General features: G+C 33.3%; 2 protein-coding genes across 2 annotated transcripts in view; one reads left to right on the top strand and one right to left on the bottom strand.

The window, feature by feature from the left end:
• The window catches only part of LOC118205414 (uncharacterized), a 28596-nt gene extending 22585 nt beyond the window's left edge, over nt 1–6011 (top strand). Inside the window, exon 2 of the mRNA XM_085814937.1 lies at nt 5876–6011. The gene's annotated coding sequence lies outside the window, so the exon portion shown is untranslated. The remainder of the gene's footprint in view (nt 1–5875) is intronic.
• Nucleotides 1–17202, bottom strand: part of LOC118187342 (cilia- and flagella-associated protein 53-like) — a 43614-nt gene that overhangs the window by 13035 nt on the left and 13377 nt on the right. Inside the window, exons 4-7 of the mRNA XM_035357539.2 lie at nt 12880–13047; nt 10601–10904; nt 5856–6068; nt 772–988 (exon numbers count right to left, since the gene is read on the bottom strand). Of these exons, the coding sequence (XP_035213430.1) occupies nt 772–988; nt 5856–6068; nt 10601–10904; nt 12880–13047 (902 nt within the window). The remainder of the gene's footprint in view (nt 1–771; nt 989–5855; nt 6069–10600; nt 10905–12879; nt 13048–17202) is intronic.

Here is a 17202-nt window from a genome sequence, read left to right as displayed (position 1 = left end):
AAGAGGAAAAGGTAGATTAAACAATATTAAGCGTATACTATTGTTACTAATAAAAAGCTCGGATCATTATGCAGAGTTACTAAAAATCTTGCATGTATGAATTATCCAAAATGTAAAGATCATTTATTGGAACTGAGTTGAAACATGAAGGTGTCACATTACAGTCTATTACTCCAAAGTATAGTTAATTACAAAAAAATTATAAAATATAAAAAATAATAACTTTTTAAAATTGTACTGTTATTTTTAGATTCCAGTTTAAAAGTTTTAAGCTGAAAGATTATGACAGGCGTATTAGTTTAAGGATTAATTTGTAGAAATTTAAGATACTAGCAGAAAATGAAATAATTGCCGTGATATGCTACGATAACTTAATGCTCCAAAACATTTTTTAATTATTTAATTATTAACATCCAGATGTGCGTTATTTTCTCTGAATCGCTTGCACGCGACTGAGGCTTCAATTGCATGTTTCTCATAAGTGAAGTAGTGAATTAAGAACAATTGATATTTTGGCCAGGGCACGCTTTTAGTCCATTGAGAACGATAATATCTTCTTAGAAATGTCGAAAAAAAATTTTTCGATATTTTTTAAAATACTATCTAAAGTCAAAATCTGTTTCGTTTATGTTATGGAAAAAAAAAAAAAAAAAAAAAAAGGAGTAAGGGAAGAGGATTTGAAAATTTCGATTGAACTTCTCAATAACTGCAAACCTAAACATCTACATCTAAACTCTTATTTAGAAAAATAAAATTATCACAGTATATTACCATTGGCTGTGATCTGTTCTTTAACTTCTTTCATGATATCTTGTTCGAGTTTTCTCCTTTTCTCCTTCTCGGCCTGCCACTCTTTTTCCCTCTTTGCCCACATTTTCTCAAGCTCCTCTTGATACATTTTATCGATGTCTTTTTCAAATTCTTCTTCTTTTCTTATTTGATCTCGAAGGTACTGTAGATATGCTTGCTGTTCTTTCATAAGTGCCTTCTACAAAGAAATTAGATGTGTAGTTTAGAAGAAATTTATCATTCCTTAGTCATAGCACTTACTTTGCTAACTGCTTAACAGTCTTTCAAAAAAAAAAAGTGAAAGAAATCAACTTCAGGATCAAATGTGAAATATGCTACGAGAACTAAACTTAGTTTAGTGAAAAATCAGCCGGGATTCGAACGACGTATCTTCCAATTGCTGGCTGGGAGTACTACCACTTTTACACTACGAGATCCTTCACGAGGTAATGCGACAACTCCGTATAAATTATTTTTGAAAAGAGGATTATCAAGATCATATCCTAACACAATTAGTTAATCCCAAGTTACGCAGGTCTAGTAAATACGTTACTGCAGATAACACTCGGAATGCGAGCCACTCGAAGATTCGCAATGTAATTTACAGACACTCGACCACATGCAGTGAGAACTTAAAGAATAAGTAGGTAGGTAGGTAGGTGAAAGAAGGTTCGGAAACTCGGGCGGCTTGCATATGCTAATCGGGTATTGTCCGGATCTCGCAACTATCTAGGAGTACACTCCGAAGTCAAGACAGTAGATGGCCATACAAGGGAAAATTATAATTTTTTTTTCTGTATGCGAAATTAAACATTCTCCCGGTTACATCGTATGTTAATACACTGCTATACATTTTATAAAATGCATTGCATCGATCATTGCACTATACTTAAAGTACATTTACAAAACTCGTTGCTACACTTCAATATACAATTCTATGCTGAACATTACTCTTGACAGTTTAACATAGATTCCGAAATAATGTAATTGATTACATAAGACATAACTTGATTAGCTGTATAAGACATAGTTTTTGATGCAATAGGTTTGAGTAAAGCTCAAAATTGCCCATTATAAACAAATTACACACAGAAATACACGTTGGTTACTTTATGCTGTATTTATAATAACCAAAATAAGGAATAACTTAAAGGATAACTTAAACTTAAAGGATAAATAACTTAAAGGATAATGTAACACTAAATTTAAAGGTAAAGAGTAGTCCAAGACTACATAATTCAATTCAAGCTAACAGATTCACCCAGAATCTACCCGGTAGACTAATAACTCGGAGGCAAGAATGCGTATCCGATATGAAGGTGAACAGCCAGAAGAAAATAGTAACATGCGCTCACAATAGCAAATCACACTCTTCTAAATTTTTCGCTCGTATAGTTTAAATACTTTAGTTCACCCTAACTCATTTACATCCTGGCGAGAAAGCGCCAGGTGATAAGAGAAAGCGGGAAACGCTCACAAATTAAAATAACTATTAGTAAAATAAATAAAACCCTACACCCTTTGTGAAGTTTAGTTCATAATTCTCAAGTAAGGCTGTTTTCCTTAGTTTATCTTGATCTTCTGTTTTTTGGGTCAAGAACTCTGAATACCGAATGCTATAAAGCAGGGGTGGGCATTAAGTCGATCGCGATCGAGCGGTGGACCACCAAGACATTTTGAGGTGACCGACTTTATTAAAATGCGCATGCTAAAAGAAACGCATTTATGGAACATCGACGCCAGCTAGACTGGAGAATCGGATTTTCACAACGGATGCGACTGTGTTTACTTAAGCAAATGATTCAGTGAGTGTTGAGAAGGCCCGGTATCTTCATTGGAAGCGCACGATGACGTCTAAGTACATACGTCAGTTACAGATTCATCAGCTCACGTACATTCTCTGCTCGCTGCATTGAATACGTCCACGCTCCACGGTCTAGCAGTCCCTAAATTTCTTCAAACATTCAACTTGACAATTTTGTGTTACTTGTGTTTTTGCAGTAAAAATAGTAATCTGTTATATTTTAAAAGAGAGATATAATGTCGAAAACAAGCTTTAAGAAAAGAAAAACGTACAATTTCCATACAGAATGGGAAGAACAGTTTTTCTTTAAACGGTGAATGCAAAAGTTATGTACTATATATGTCATGCAAGTGTGGCACTTCCAAAAACGGAAACGTTGAAAGGCATTTCAAAAGCATGCATGGGAGTTTCGATACAGATTTTTCGTTAAAATGCGAAATGCGTAAGCAAAAGTTAAAATAATTTAAATCGCAATAAATCAGACAATAATCATTCACTTTATTAAACCCAATACTATATCTAAGGCTGCAGGAGCTGTCTCTTTTCGTAAGAGTCATGTGTTAGCAAAACGTAAGGAACATTTCGCAGATGAGAAATGATAAATAAAGCGTATTCATTATTTGAAAGCTCTAAAGAAGAAAACACGAGGTAAAGATGCTTACTTGGTCTTCAAAAATTACATACAGGAGAAAAACATTCGGATTTATAAAGTTGAATCGATAACAACTGATGGGACCCCATCAATGACCAGCAGTCAATGGATTTTTTTTGGCTATGGGTATCAGAGAGGATGACATACCGCATTTCCTTTCTTATCATTGCATTATTCACCAACAGGTCCTCTGTTGTAAAATTCTAAATATGCGTCATGTTATGGGAATTTGCATGAAAACTGTGAACTCAATTCGAGGAAGAAGTCTTCAAAGAAGAATATTTCGGGGCCAACTAAAAGAAAACGAATCAGATTACTGGTAATTGTTATATCATGTAGATGTTCATTGGTTAAGACGTAGTATATTTTTACAAAGATTCAGGGACCTACTACAAGAGGTAAAAGATTTTTTGGAATCAAATGAAAACGTACGTGGAACTTAGCGATGACGTTTGGTTGATGGATTTAGATTTTTGGTTGATATAACAAGCCATCCTAATGAACTGAACTTGTAAATGCAGAGAAAAAGTCAAACAATTGTAGAATTGATAGGAGTTTGATTGGGTACTTTAAAAAACATGCTAAAGCTAATATCTTCTAGTTGTTGAAGAATGAACTAAAAAATTCCAAAAAATATTTCTGACGAGTTGTTTAAAATCGGAGGTACATTAAACAAAGAGAAATATTAGGATGGAATAATAAAACTTCTTTCCGAATTTGAGAGACGTTTCCAAGAATTGAGTAGACTATAACCAATTGTTTCAATCATGTGTTACCCCTTTGGCAATCTTGATGTGGAGAACATAACTGAAATTGTAAATTATATATTCTCTTTATCTCTTGAGAAAAACGAAGTTTTTCTCCTTCAAAATGACATAATTATAAAAGCAGGTAGCTCAGAACTTAAGATAAGTAAAGTATCCTAATTTTAAAGAACGTTGCGTTTCATTTAACATAGTTCTTTGGCTCTACTTTTGGCTTCTTTGGCTTAGGCCGCATGTCATCTCGACGACGAGAAGTAACGAGAAGAAGCTTATTCTCCCATTTCTCATTCACTAACAGCCTAATAGTCCCTATAATATTGCTTAATCAAGAGGCTTAACGTAGCAAATGCACTCTTTAATAATTTGAATCTTTATTTTTCATTTTTTAATAAACCATCTCACAGATGTTATATAAAATGCGCTTAATTTGTTATTAAGGTCGACCAAAAAAAACCTGCTGGATAATGTCATTCGCAACAAATAGAAACAACAATTACAGATTTCAAAAGTACACGACAAAAGAAAAGTAAGATGCTTCTAATGGATTGATCAACAATTCTGCTGTCAAGATCGAGGCACACTTAAAGATGATAAGTGATATAATGACATGCATAGGCCTATCGTTCAAAAGGAATATTTTTGAATGCCTCGGTTTAATCGCTTCAAAACGTCGATTTTTGAATATGAGAGTAGATTTCATCTGTAATCTCAAAGGAAGGAACCTGCTGGTATGAAGCTGGGACAGCAGGCTGGCCGTTCCACAAGCCTACATCTTTCGATTCATTGGACATCCATTCTATATTCGCTGATATTGCTTGTTAAACATAAAAAATATGTAAAGCAAAATACTAAATTTGACCGCCCAGACGGTATAGTGGTTAGTGGAGCCTGACTGCGATACCGAAGGGCTCGGTGTCGAATCCCGGAGAAGGCATGGATGTAAATTTGTCTGTCCCTTCATAGGAGGTAACGATGGCCACCTATTAGGTGCCTCCACAATAAAATGGCCACTTCTGGCTTTAAGAGTGGCCAAAGTCGTTATAAGCAAGTGCTCGCCATCGGAAAAAAATACTAAATTTAACTTCAATGGTCCCTTAATTCTTTGTTTTAATTTGGCTATTTCCTTTATCCTTCCTTTTCATACCACTGGATGACGTAGCTAATTCGAAACGGAAACTCAAAACTATAAACGAAAGCCGAAATCCTTTTTAACCAAACCTACGAAGGTAGGATGACACAGAATATGATGAAGAATGGATGCTATCCTTCATCTTTCAGTAGTGCTTCTAACCATTCTTTATCTTCACTTTAGCGTCACCCAGTATATCCATTCCATAACTTTTATGAACATCTGTTATGGATAAACGGATTTTTGGAATAAAATTTTACGTACCCTTTATAAGTTCATTAATATAAAATAGCTCTCTATATATTTATTGTTATCTGTTTGTTATTGTTCAACACAAAATTTGATTGTACCCCAAATTTTTTGTCAGTTAATTTCTTATAACAGAAAGCTACTGTGTACATGGAGAAATATATATATGTATACAACTAAACTGCACAGTCCAGACTATAAGGTATTTTTCCCGCCTTCTTGGCATGCCTTCGTGGTGTGGTGGTCTTCACGCTGGGAGCGTATTCCAGAGGTCCGTGTTTCGATTTCCGGCGGAGGCGTTGCTAATTTTTCATCTTTCCTGCTTCCAAAAAATACCTAATGTCTCTACAAGACTCGCCTTATTCAAGGTTCGTCTATATTTGAAATTAACTTAAATTATTAAATCAATAACAATTATTCAGCTATTATTTTCTTGAGTTAAAAAAAAAAAGTAAAAGTAAAAATTACTTTCTTTTCATTCTTTCTAGCTTCTTCCTCGTCATCCATGATCTGCCTCAGGAAGAAGAGATCGGTCAGAAGATCGTCTTGAACTTCTTTTGTCTTCCGCTTTAATTTTGCCCTCAGACATTCGCTCAAATCGCGTCGAGTTTCTTCTTGCTTCCGTCGCCGGCGCTCCTTCTCGTATGCCTCTTCAAGATCAGCTAATCTCTTCTGTTCTCCCTGCATCGTAAAAGAACTCATATTAGGTAGCAGTTTCAAGTTCTTTCATCGCCCTAAAATGACTAGCTATTATTAATAGTTTATTATCCAGTTTCTTCTTTACGTTAAAGCCACGACCCTTTGATGTTTCTGGACTTGTATATTGAATAATTGAGAACTTAATTTGATTTGCATTCACGAGTTATTTTTATTTGACATTGTTTGGAAAAATTTGAAAGTATGTCATAATTAAATTTCATATTTTCATCTTCAGATATCGATTACGCTTTGAACATTACCTAGCATTTTTCCGAATATGTTTCAAAACTTTAAAAAAAGTTTTTTTACTCTAAAATATAGAAACGTCAAACAGTTCCTGTAAATACCGTGGAGACTCTTACAAAATTAATCTTCTCAATATTTTTATCAAGAACGTTTTTAGAAAATATCTCAAGAAAATGGTAAAATTTCCGAATTCTCACTTCTGGAAAAATTATGTAATTTATCGAGAAATAGGAAGTTTTCTGAAAATTCGATTGCAAAGTTTATAAAATTGTCTTTCCAGTTTTGTTTTTATCTCCATCTCTTTTTTACTGTCTTCCTTGGAATTTAAAAATTAGGGCTTGATAAGTGTGTTCGTAGCATTGTGGAAAGATTGCAATCAATTAATCAACGACTTTAAATAATCAACGAGAATCTAATTAATCAATAATCACAGCGATTTAAAAGTAATATGTTGCCATTACTTAGAACACAATACTTTTATCGGTACTTACGTAATATCGCATCAACCAGCCAAGCAGCGTGATTTAGGCTAATTACGGACGCCACTATCTTTAGAATTCCTGAGTAACCTATTGGTGAACTGGCGAGCGTTGAGGCAATTTGCACCAGTGGTCGATGGGATATACGTAAGTACAATTTTATATTCCACGTACCAGTAAGTTACCTTCCAAATTCAATGTGTCCCTCACTGATTAACAAGTTAAACAATTTAAAAACAATAAATGCAGGTTTTAGAAATATTTTCTTTTACTTTTTTTAATAATATAAGTGATTGATTTAAATAAAAGTGCGTTTTATTCATGATATATATCCGTAATAATTTTTATAATCACTTACGGCTTATTTTTTACTTCCTTGTACAACGTAAAGGAAGTATTCTAATCACGAAAAGGTCCAGGTACCATATTTCGACGAAAATATCCATTTTGACCACTATCGAATGCAATTTAACGATATTTTTGCATGACATCTGTACGCAAGCACAGAATAAAGGACTCTTTTTCCCCAAACGGGAATTATAAAACTGATTTAAAATGAATTCAGTAGAGATTTTTTCGTGGCGTGTGAACGTACGTACATATTTACGTATTCCAACACCAGATCTTTCAATTATGCGTCGGACGTGATAGCCGATAATTATATCACAACTTACCATTTAATATCCAACACACTAGCAGATTATATTTTAAAATCTATGGCGTTTTTGTTAATATGGTAACAATAGTAGACAAAGTGTATTTAAAAGCGATTAATATTGTGCACGGATTGAGGCAGAAACCACACTTGTTGCATATTTGGATTATTTGAAAATGATAATTGCTATAAAGCTAATTACTTTCCAGTCATCTTTGACATTTTGTAAACGATCACTATACTTACGCAGCACTCCTTAAGTACTTAAAAAAATTAAACTCTTTTATTTATGTTACATTCTGAATAAATTCACTATCTTATCGAAACATGTTTAATGTATCCTCCATAAGAATACCAACAGGAAATGTGTTATTTAAATAAAATATCCTTAAAAAGTATATATGACATAATTGGATAATCTCCTATATCCAAAATTTAACAACTAAATAATTATGCGCATTGAAACATCAATAACTGACACTACAGTACATTTTACTTCCTGTTACTGATACCTGAAAACTTGAAGTATTTGTGAAGTACTGGAACAGAAGTTTCACTGAGTGTTACTATATCCTTTACTAAAAATCTGTTGCAAAATAGAAGTTTGGCAGAAATGGTTTTGATTTTGAATTTAATATTCTAATCCAAATTTCTGTCACATCATTTTACTATGTTCGAGTCCTTTTTTTCATAAGTTAATCTTTTCTCGAAATCACTGCACTTATCAATTCGCAAAAGAGAAAATTAATTTGCTCCAAACTTCAAAGCTTTTCATTTATCGCCAAATCAGATAGGGGCTGAGTTTTTTACTAATATTCTTTGGAAATTCTTGCTTTCGCATTCATCCTAACTTCTACCACGGACATCCTGATTTCTACCATTTTTGCGGGGAGGGAGGGTTTCACAAATCACAAATCGAACTGTTTCACAAATCAGGCGAAGACGAACGTGCATTTCATGTACGGACCTGAGAACAGGCATATGAAGGAAGCTCAAGGACTGCACCAGAAAGATTCTTGACAGTTTTAAAGTCTTTGAGCTATTACAAGTATCCGTGCGAAGCGAGCTTCATTGTCAACATCTTTGCGGGTTGCAGAGCTCCCAAAGAGTGTAAAGATATCCGTGTTACACAGGGAATTCTGCATAGGGTAGAACTCATAAAGAATGCGTCACTCAATCCATGCTGTAAGTGTGCTCTAATGCAGTGGTCTCAAATTGGCCACTTGGCCCATATATTAATTAGCATTATTATAATAAGAAATTAAAGAACAAATTTAAGATTTTAATGATTTAGAATCCAGTTTCGCATTATTTTCATAACCAAAAACGCATGTGAGCAACGCCCAAGAAAATCTATAAATGAAGCTAATTAATTTACACTGTTATATAAATCCTATTCAAAGATTTAAAAATGTAAATTTGATTAACTTTCATTGGTAATTGTCAAAATATAAATGCGAATTCTTGCAATAAAAATATTCGCTTTGTTTGGAAGTACATTTACATGAGAACAGTTATTTTTTTTTTTTTTTAGTTGAAAATTAATAAGAAAAGAATCAAATTGCCAATGGGTATCTGCAATTCACGAAAAAGATACTTTCTAGTAATTTTTCTCCAAGATTACAAACTTTAACAAAATCACAAGGTATTGTAGCTCAAAGTTGTAGTAACAAATAAAGAAGTTTATAATCATTTACACACAAATTTACTATTTCTGCATGCGTCAAAGAAAAATGTAATAGATGAAGGAAAGAGAATATGTTATCATTATTTATTCCCAAGTTTCGTCCCCCCTGAAAAAATTTTGTAATTTGTTTATTTTTAGTTTATTTAGATTACTTTAATGTATTAGAATTATTTGAATAACTGTCGATCTGAAAATTTAATATTTAGTTGTCAATCCGTTTGAATTACAAATGAAACTAACAGAAATTTCTTGCAGATACGAACCTTTAGATTTCAGAAAATATAAGCACAAGTATAAATTTTTTTTCTCTGCGTCATTATTATTGCTATTTATGCATGTTTTTGACAAACATTTAGCCAAAAAAATTTTTTGTTAATAATACATTTTTTTCAATTGCGTGTAAACTGCTTTCAGAATGTGCATTTGTCCCCTACGTGTAGTCTGAGTTTGAGACTTCTTATTGATAGTTTATTATGTCCTAAAAGACAAACGATTACCCAATTACCATGCACAGAGAGTGCGTGGCTTGATATTGCAGCCTCATTTGTGCACTGCTTATTTCAAGAAACTGCAGTGCAACAGCATTTTCTGCACATGTCAAATTCATCAGTGAATAAATACACTTGCCAGAAATTTTGATAATCATAATTCTCATCGCGTGGGCAACCAGCAATCCCTACGACAAGCTGAACAGTCTTCAGCAGTGGCGTTTCTTAAAACACGTCCAAACTGGGATCATCCAAGAACATTTGATTGGCTCGTATAGTTTATTAGACTAGACAGAAGAATGTACCAAGTACAAGATATCTTGACAGAATTACTGAAACCTCGTCCAACAAACATTAAAACACGAATTTGATTTCAAGCTACGAAACACTACCGTATTTCCCCATGGATATTTTCCAGGACAAATCTGAAACCCTCTTTAGTTTCAATGAAGACGTTATTGGTAAGACTTTTATTGCCGCTACTTTGATTGCCGCGCTATTTCTGGAGACATGCCAGCTGTTTTCGCCAATATATGCCGATCATTGCACCAGAGATGTAAAGCCTGCATTCGGATTGTTGGTCAACCTTTTGGGCAGCTTCTGTAATTTTTTACACTAAAATTTGTTTTATATTTTGACCAAGTTTTCCATTTCTTCTTCCAAGTTTTTTTATAACTACTAACCCCTGTGGCTTCACTACTTGAGTTACGTTCATACATTGTAGGATGAAGACTGCTTGTTTAAGTATGTTCGATCAGTCCTTAAAATTTTGTCCAACTGTTTTGAATTATCTCGTGTAAAGCGTATACATGAGCAAATCGAAATTTATCATGCAATATACAAAATAGAATCATTACAAGTAAGTGTCTTCCTGGTGCCTAGAATTTATAAATAGAAAACTATTTTATTACAGCAGGGAAATCCAAGGCTGTAAAATCTGTAAAAATTACGCTTCTCACCATTAATATGGCATCATTTTCCTTTTCTCGGAGCGCCTTCTGTTTGTCTACAGCCTTTTGTAGAATCTGTGCTTTCACAAAATCTACATTCTCCTTGTCCCTAGCTTTTTTTACCTCCTCTTCTTTCTCTTCCCTTTGGCGTTTGGCTTCCGTGTCCTGGACCCACAAGTCTGCATACATGTTTTCTTCACGATTTCTCTCTGCCCTCTCTCTTGCTGCTTCTTGTGCAATTCGTTTTCCGTCTTCAACAGTTAGTTTCTGTATTTTCCGACTCATAAGGTTTCTGAGTTCATCACAATTCCGCCTAGAGTAAATATTTAATGTGAAATGAAACATGGACACAGAAAGTATCACAAAATATACAGAATGCTTTTGAATCTATAATAAGCCATGGCTTGAAAAATTCATAAGAAATTTTGACTTTCTTTTCATTCCCTGCATATTACTTTACGTTACTTTGCTTTAAAAAGTTTCCACTTACTCAGATTACTCACACAGCTTTTTTTATATCAAATAATAAACATTAACTTTAAGGACGAAATCTCTAAGATTTAATGGAAGCTGTAAATTTCATATAAGGAGAAAGACGTTTATAACTATCAGCTCGAGGATTAATAAATGTCGATCAGTCATCTCAAGGATTGTCCTTTATGGTGGAAGTGTCATCCGTTAAGCTGAGTTTCAACATTTGAAGGTGTTGCATTACGGGTGCCATCTATAATATTAATGAGAATCTCCAAGTAGTACTAGATCCCCGTGCTTTACCCTCTCTTTCCATACTCCTTTATTTTATCCGCTGAAATAAAAGTGTAAGCAGGCTTGGAGAAAGATACAGTGATTTATTTTCTACTCCAGTTAATGCGTAAAGTTTACTTAAGACTATATGTTAGTAAGTATCCTAAATTGTAAGTTACATGTACAAATTAATTGCGATTTATTTAAAAAATTCTTTATATTATGTATATGATTTGATTTTCTATATTCTTAGAGTGAAGGAGCATTTTAGTTTACAGAAGTGTATAACAAATATAGTTCCTTCATCTGTCAGCCATCCCAGAAGAACCTAAGTCGTCTCTGTATCTGAACAGTCTTAAGTTAAAATTTGAGAAAGTACATTTATATAAAAACATTAAGAACAGGATTTTTGAAGAAACGGGGGGGGGGAGGGAAGGGAACTTGGAATTTGATTTTCTATTTCTATAACTCTAAACAGCCTATCAATCATTAAACTGGCATTGCAGACCAGAACTGTTATGCAATAAATGATTTATTTGTTTCTTTTTTTCTCCTTTTAAATATAATATCTGCTTTTGTCCGTCTAATGTTTAAGTTTCTGTTTTATCAAGCAATAGCATAATTCCCTCAGAATCCATGATTTGAGTAGGGTTTCAAATAACAAATTGCATGCTTTATTTAAGCGTGAAAAATAACTCATAAATTTAACTCAAGTATGTGTAATTTTGCACCTAAAAGAAGGAAGAGAGGGAAGTAATAACTAAATTCTTATGTCTGACTTTTGGGAAAAGAGGCAGCATTAGTTTAAAGTAGAATTTGAATAAAATTTTATTGATTTCGAGGACAATTATCTTCTTTATAATTTCCGTTTACATTGGTTCCAAAAGCAAAAAATATTTTTTCCAAAAAAGGTTAAAATATTCTTTTTTCTTAAGAAAAGAAACTTGCTAATCCATTTCCAAACAGTTTAATATTCATCTCACTAATAGTTTGACGTATATCATTTTAAACGACTGAACTAATCTCAGCATTAACAGGTTGTTCCCTTTGTAGAGACTCATTAGGCATTTTGAAACATGGAACATCAACTGTTTCCTCACCAGCTTGCAGAACAGGGACTTCTCATCTGCAAGCTGGATGTATTAAGCACTCAAACCATGACACGCATAAAAGAAAACGAAAATTTCTTAGAATTTCACAGTTTTGTAGGGAAAACTGCTTGTTTAAAGAAGCTAATTTGTTTCACTCACAGAAAAATGTTTTTCACAATTGATAGAAAAACTCGAAATTTTTTACTGAAACATTAAATCACTTAAAATAGTCATTAAATTAGGTTTCTTCCTTACTTTTGCTTCGAAAACGGGAAAAACTGATTAAACCGAGACATCATTAGAATTGAATAAATCGGATTTCCATTGTAATTTTTTTCAGGAAAAATTATACTCTTCGCAAAAGTGAATTATATGTACAGCTGTTATAATTTTATGTATATGTATGATTATTTCAATTAAGTATAATTTCCATTCACACACCCAAATACGTACCTGAACTGTTGCTCTTCTTTCTCCTTTGCGACTTTTTGCCTTTCCATTTCTTTCTGTACTTTGAGCTCTTTGTATCGTTCGAGAAGTGCTTGAGAATCAACGACTTGAGGCACGGGTTCAATGGCTTGCAAATGTTTCTGCTCTTCAGCTTTCAGTAAGTCATTTAACCTGCATTTAAAGCAAAAATATCGAATACTCTGTCCAAATGGAAATTTGCCAGGCAATGAAATGCTGCTGAATAAACATTTCTATAGGTACTGATGCGGATAATTAAAAACAATTATACGTAATATATCACAACCATTTGTTTGCTGTGCTTAATCACTTCAGTAGTTCATGAAAAGCTACTGAAAGGAGTTAGCTCTTATGTGATTTTTCTGAAATTTATTCGGATTAAGCTAGTCACAGAAAAATCAAGTGGGGCATTGATAAGAACCCTCGATAGGAAGAGACTCAGAGGATAGGAAGAGAGATGATCCGAAAAACAATAATGTGTTTCATTTACTCTTTTTGTTTCCGAATAAAAACAATCAGTGGTTTCTGAGGCAGCATTGTTTCATCTGCAGTTGAGGACGACTTTCAGTGTTTTAGTTCAGCTCTTGATCGGTAGACAAATAAGGATATGCTCTCTCCAACGTTCGAATTCAATGACGTTACTTGCATTATACACATAGAAATTAAGACACATAGAAAGTGGGGAATAGTTGCTTTTCAGCAGATTATGGGTCAGTGATGTTACATGCTCAAAACTTTCTGGTCGAGAAGAACAAATCTTGAAGGAAAATACTTTTTGTGGGACAGAAGAGTTCAGCCATGCCCAATTTTTCTGTCTGATGTATTCCCCAGAAGCAGACTGAAACTGACTGGAAGAGGGAGGGAAGTCAAGCAAAAGAGGGAATATGCCAGGAGACTTGCCAAAGAAGACAACTCGGGAAGCCGCAAAGCCTGGAAAATAAGCTTATTCGCCAACTTGGCGTAAATAATATAAAAATTATTTTCCTACATATATATTTTTATATAGGGAATTTTTAAAAGATAGAATTCAATATATTAGAGCTCTGTCTTATATTTAAAGACATTGAATGATGAAGAATCTGCATGAATGTATGTATCTTTCTCGCACTGTGAAAAACAACAGTTCCTAGTGACATCAAATTATAAATAACGGAATCCTAAATTTGAATATGGGCATCTGGAAGCCCACATTTGAAATGTGGAATTTGTTTTATTATCTATTTCATATTTTGTCAAACATTAAAGAATTTTTTATCGACAAACCCAACGATTTCAAAGCGAGCAATGGCAACACTGTAGCCGGGGGGGCACATTTTTGTCTTCAGCACGCGAGACTGTGTATTGGAAAATCTAAAGATATATATGCTCTTTTAAATATTTCGTGATATTGCTGTTGAACTGAATTTTATGGGTTAAAAGCTAAGACCATAATATTTAACAAATAACACAAATGTTAAATAACACCCCTTTGGGCGTAATATAAAATCTGAAAGCTTTCAGATTTTTATTTTTAAATTATTTTTCTCTTTCAAAAAAGAGATTTTTAGTAACAGAAACGTATATATATATATATATATATATATATATATATATATTCATACATATATATATATTTGAAAAAAGTGGCAGGTTTCAGCATTGGTACAAATCCAGTTCATAGCATTATTTGCATGAATTAAAAATGAAGAATATTTCTAGCCCAATGATTTTTCTTCCATTATTTATTGTACTTTCCTTGACTGTTAAAGGAATGAAAATCAAAACAAACGGAACTGCATATAAATATTTTGAACGCATTTGTAGTATTTAAAACCCTTTTTGTGTGAAAATGATTCGGCATATGAAATGTAACAAAATTACAAGTTAAAGAATGTTGCATACTAATAAATCATAAAGGAATGTGAGTAAACGTATTAAAGAGGAACAATTCAACGTTGAATAATTTTAATTTATTTTTTAATCGATTCTTGAAGGAAAGACAAAAATACTAAATTGCAAAAATCTCAGATTGTAGTTTTATGGATCGCATAAATATCAGATTTCGTAATTTTTACAAAACTGGCTTTTAAATTTAAAACCGCCAAAATATGTATATTTGCAACATTTAAAAACATTTTGGTAATCGAAAATGAACATCTACAACCAACATTTGTGGAAATATAGGCCACATAAAGACTTTTATTGAGAGGGTGTATATTTGAATCTGTGCATATTCAGAAGTCCTCCACGCATCCACAAATCCAAATGCTCTGTTTCCTAATATCTTTATACATTTTTACTCGACTAAAGTCTTGATACCGATAATGTTCTGATACGACTCTTGTGTTTAAGTCTTTCGCTTGAGTGGACATGATGCAGAAAAGCACAATTTGTGTTGTCGGCCGATCGGTAATAAAACTACACATAAAATTTAGTTGCTCAACTAGCGTCATTTCGCTTTCAAATAAGATCTATATTAGTACTTTTTATGATAAATGAAAACCATTTCAAAGAAGATTTCTACTTTTGCAAACAACGAAAGAAGAATTCAAATGTGCTCACTGTTTTATTAATTTCTTGGGAAAAACTACTTTGAACATGCCGTACTTCCACTTTCGTTATTTGTCGGATCATTGTTTGTTGTGTTAGTACGGAGTTTTTAGTAATTATGATGAGCTTTCAAAATTATTGTTCTTGTGTAAATAAACAGTGAAAGCTTCCTTCGCTTTACATTTCGACTTACGAAATGTTTCATAATAACACTTTGCATAAAATATGAGGTAACCGCAATTTAAATTTTTACTTATCTTGCATCGTTTCAGTGAGAAGAATTATAGTTTCTTCAGGTAACCGCTACAGGTACTGAAGATGTTTTGAAACGACAGCTCATATTCCAACTACAACTCTAAAGCATTTTAAATGTAAATTAAAAGTATGTTTAAAGCTTAAGTGAGAACTTTGTACCTTCCCGGTGTCTAAATTTAATGCCCTGATATCCAAAATAAAATGATTTTCGATCTCACTCATTTTAAATGCCCATGTTATTCGGACAACTTTTAACGCATAACTAAAAATTGAGCTCTAAAGTTGAAGCTTCTTTATATCAATAAATCACAATAAAATGCAATAGGATTACCAGTTTTGTGCAAGTAAGCTTTTCATTAAAGTTTTCTACAATTAATCTGTCACCTATTTTACGAATCACGAAAGGAAAAAAAAAATTCTATGCCTTTGCCGGCATTCAATAACTTCATTAGTTGGTCAGCTTCACTAGCCCGGATTTTCAATCATTCGAAAAAGGTCGGTCAAATATAAACTTCAGTATTGAGGGCCTTGAGAAACAGGAAACGATCGTTTCGCGAAGCGTATAAGAATCCTGCAAGTAGGTTTCTCATGAATTAAACAAAAAAAGAGGAGGTCTTGAAATTTGCAGTTCGAATCACTTTGAAGAGCACTAGAACACTCTTCTTGAGGAAAGTTGCATTGGCGATGAAACATGGATTACTTAATATAGCACAAAGAGATTAGGATAGTAGGTTAACAGGAAGAGTTGTCTGAAATACAAGCCGAAGCCATGGAGGTGACAAGTGGTGCAGTGAAAGGGATAATCTTGAAGAAATATTTTTATATTAAGTTTGGAAGAGAATGGAAATTAATATGGCATTGAGGGAGAAAAGTCAATAACAAAAGTTGGATGTATACATATGTTTATATATGTGTGTGTGTGTGATATTTCGAAGTAGACATGACTTGGAGATTAAAAGACAGCCATTAACGATGAGATATTACCAGTAGTTACTTGGGAAGGCTTTAATACGTAGATTCACAAGATGACATAACGGAGACAGACCTTGAAGAATACAACACATTAATTTATTTGTACATACATTTGTTAAGCATAAACGTGTTATAAAATTTTCTTTAATCCGATTGGACAGTAATTCAGCTTCATTTGTTTTAATCTTATATGAATACATTGTGTTATTTCTCCATGAAACTATGTCCTCTGCTAAAGCATTTTCCATAACTTCTCATTAGTGTTGCGTGCCTTTCTCGGAGAAGTTTCCTTCAAGGGCAACGTGACTTAAGTCTCAAACCTTTTCATCGAACACTTGAGTAATGACCCGAAATAAGAGGACTTCGGCATTTCTGTTATGTAATTAAATCATAATTTCATTGGCAAATACTTTTGATCTGGAAAATCTTATTTTAATAATAAAATAAAATTAAAAATCGATTCTAACTTCTGAATGCTTGCTTCTCATTTCCGAAACAGATCCTTGGACGGAGGTTGGGACTTTTAATGAAAGAAAATCCCTCTCTACACGT

This window comes from Stegodyphus dumicola, chromosome 4 (genome assembly GCF_044657685.1).
Source record: "Stegodyphus dumicola isolate Sdum_Otavi_A_Nest chromosome 4, ASM4465768v1".
Lineage (NCBI taxonomy): Eukaryota > Metazoa > Arthropoda > Arachnida > Araneae > Eresidae > Stegodyphus > Stegodyphus dumicola.
The sequence above is the reverse complement of the archived record's forward strand: the minus strand, read 5'-3'. Positions and strand labels throughout refer to the sequence as shown.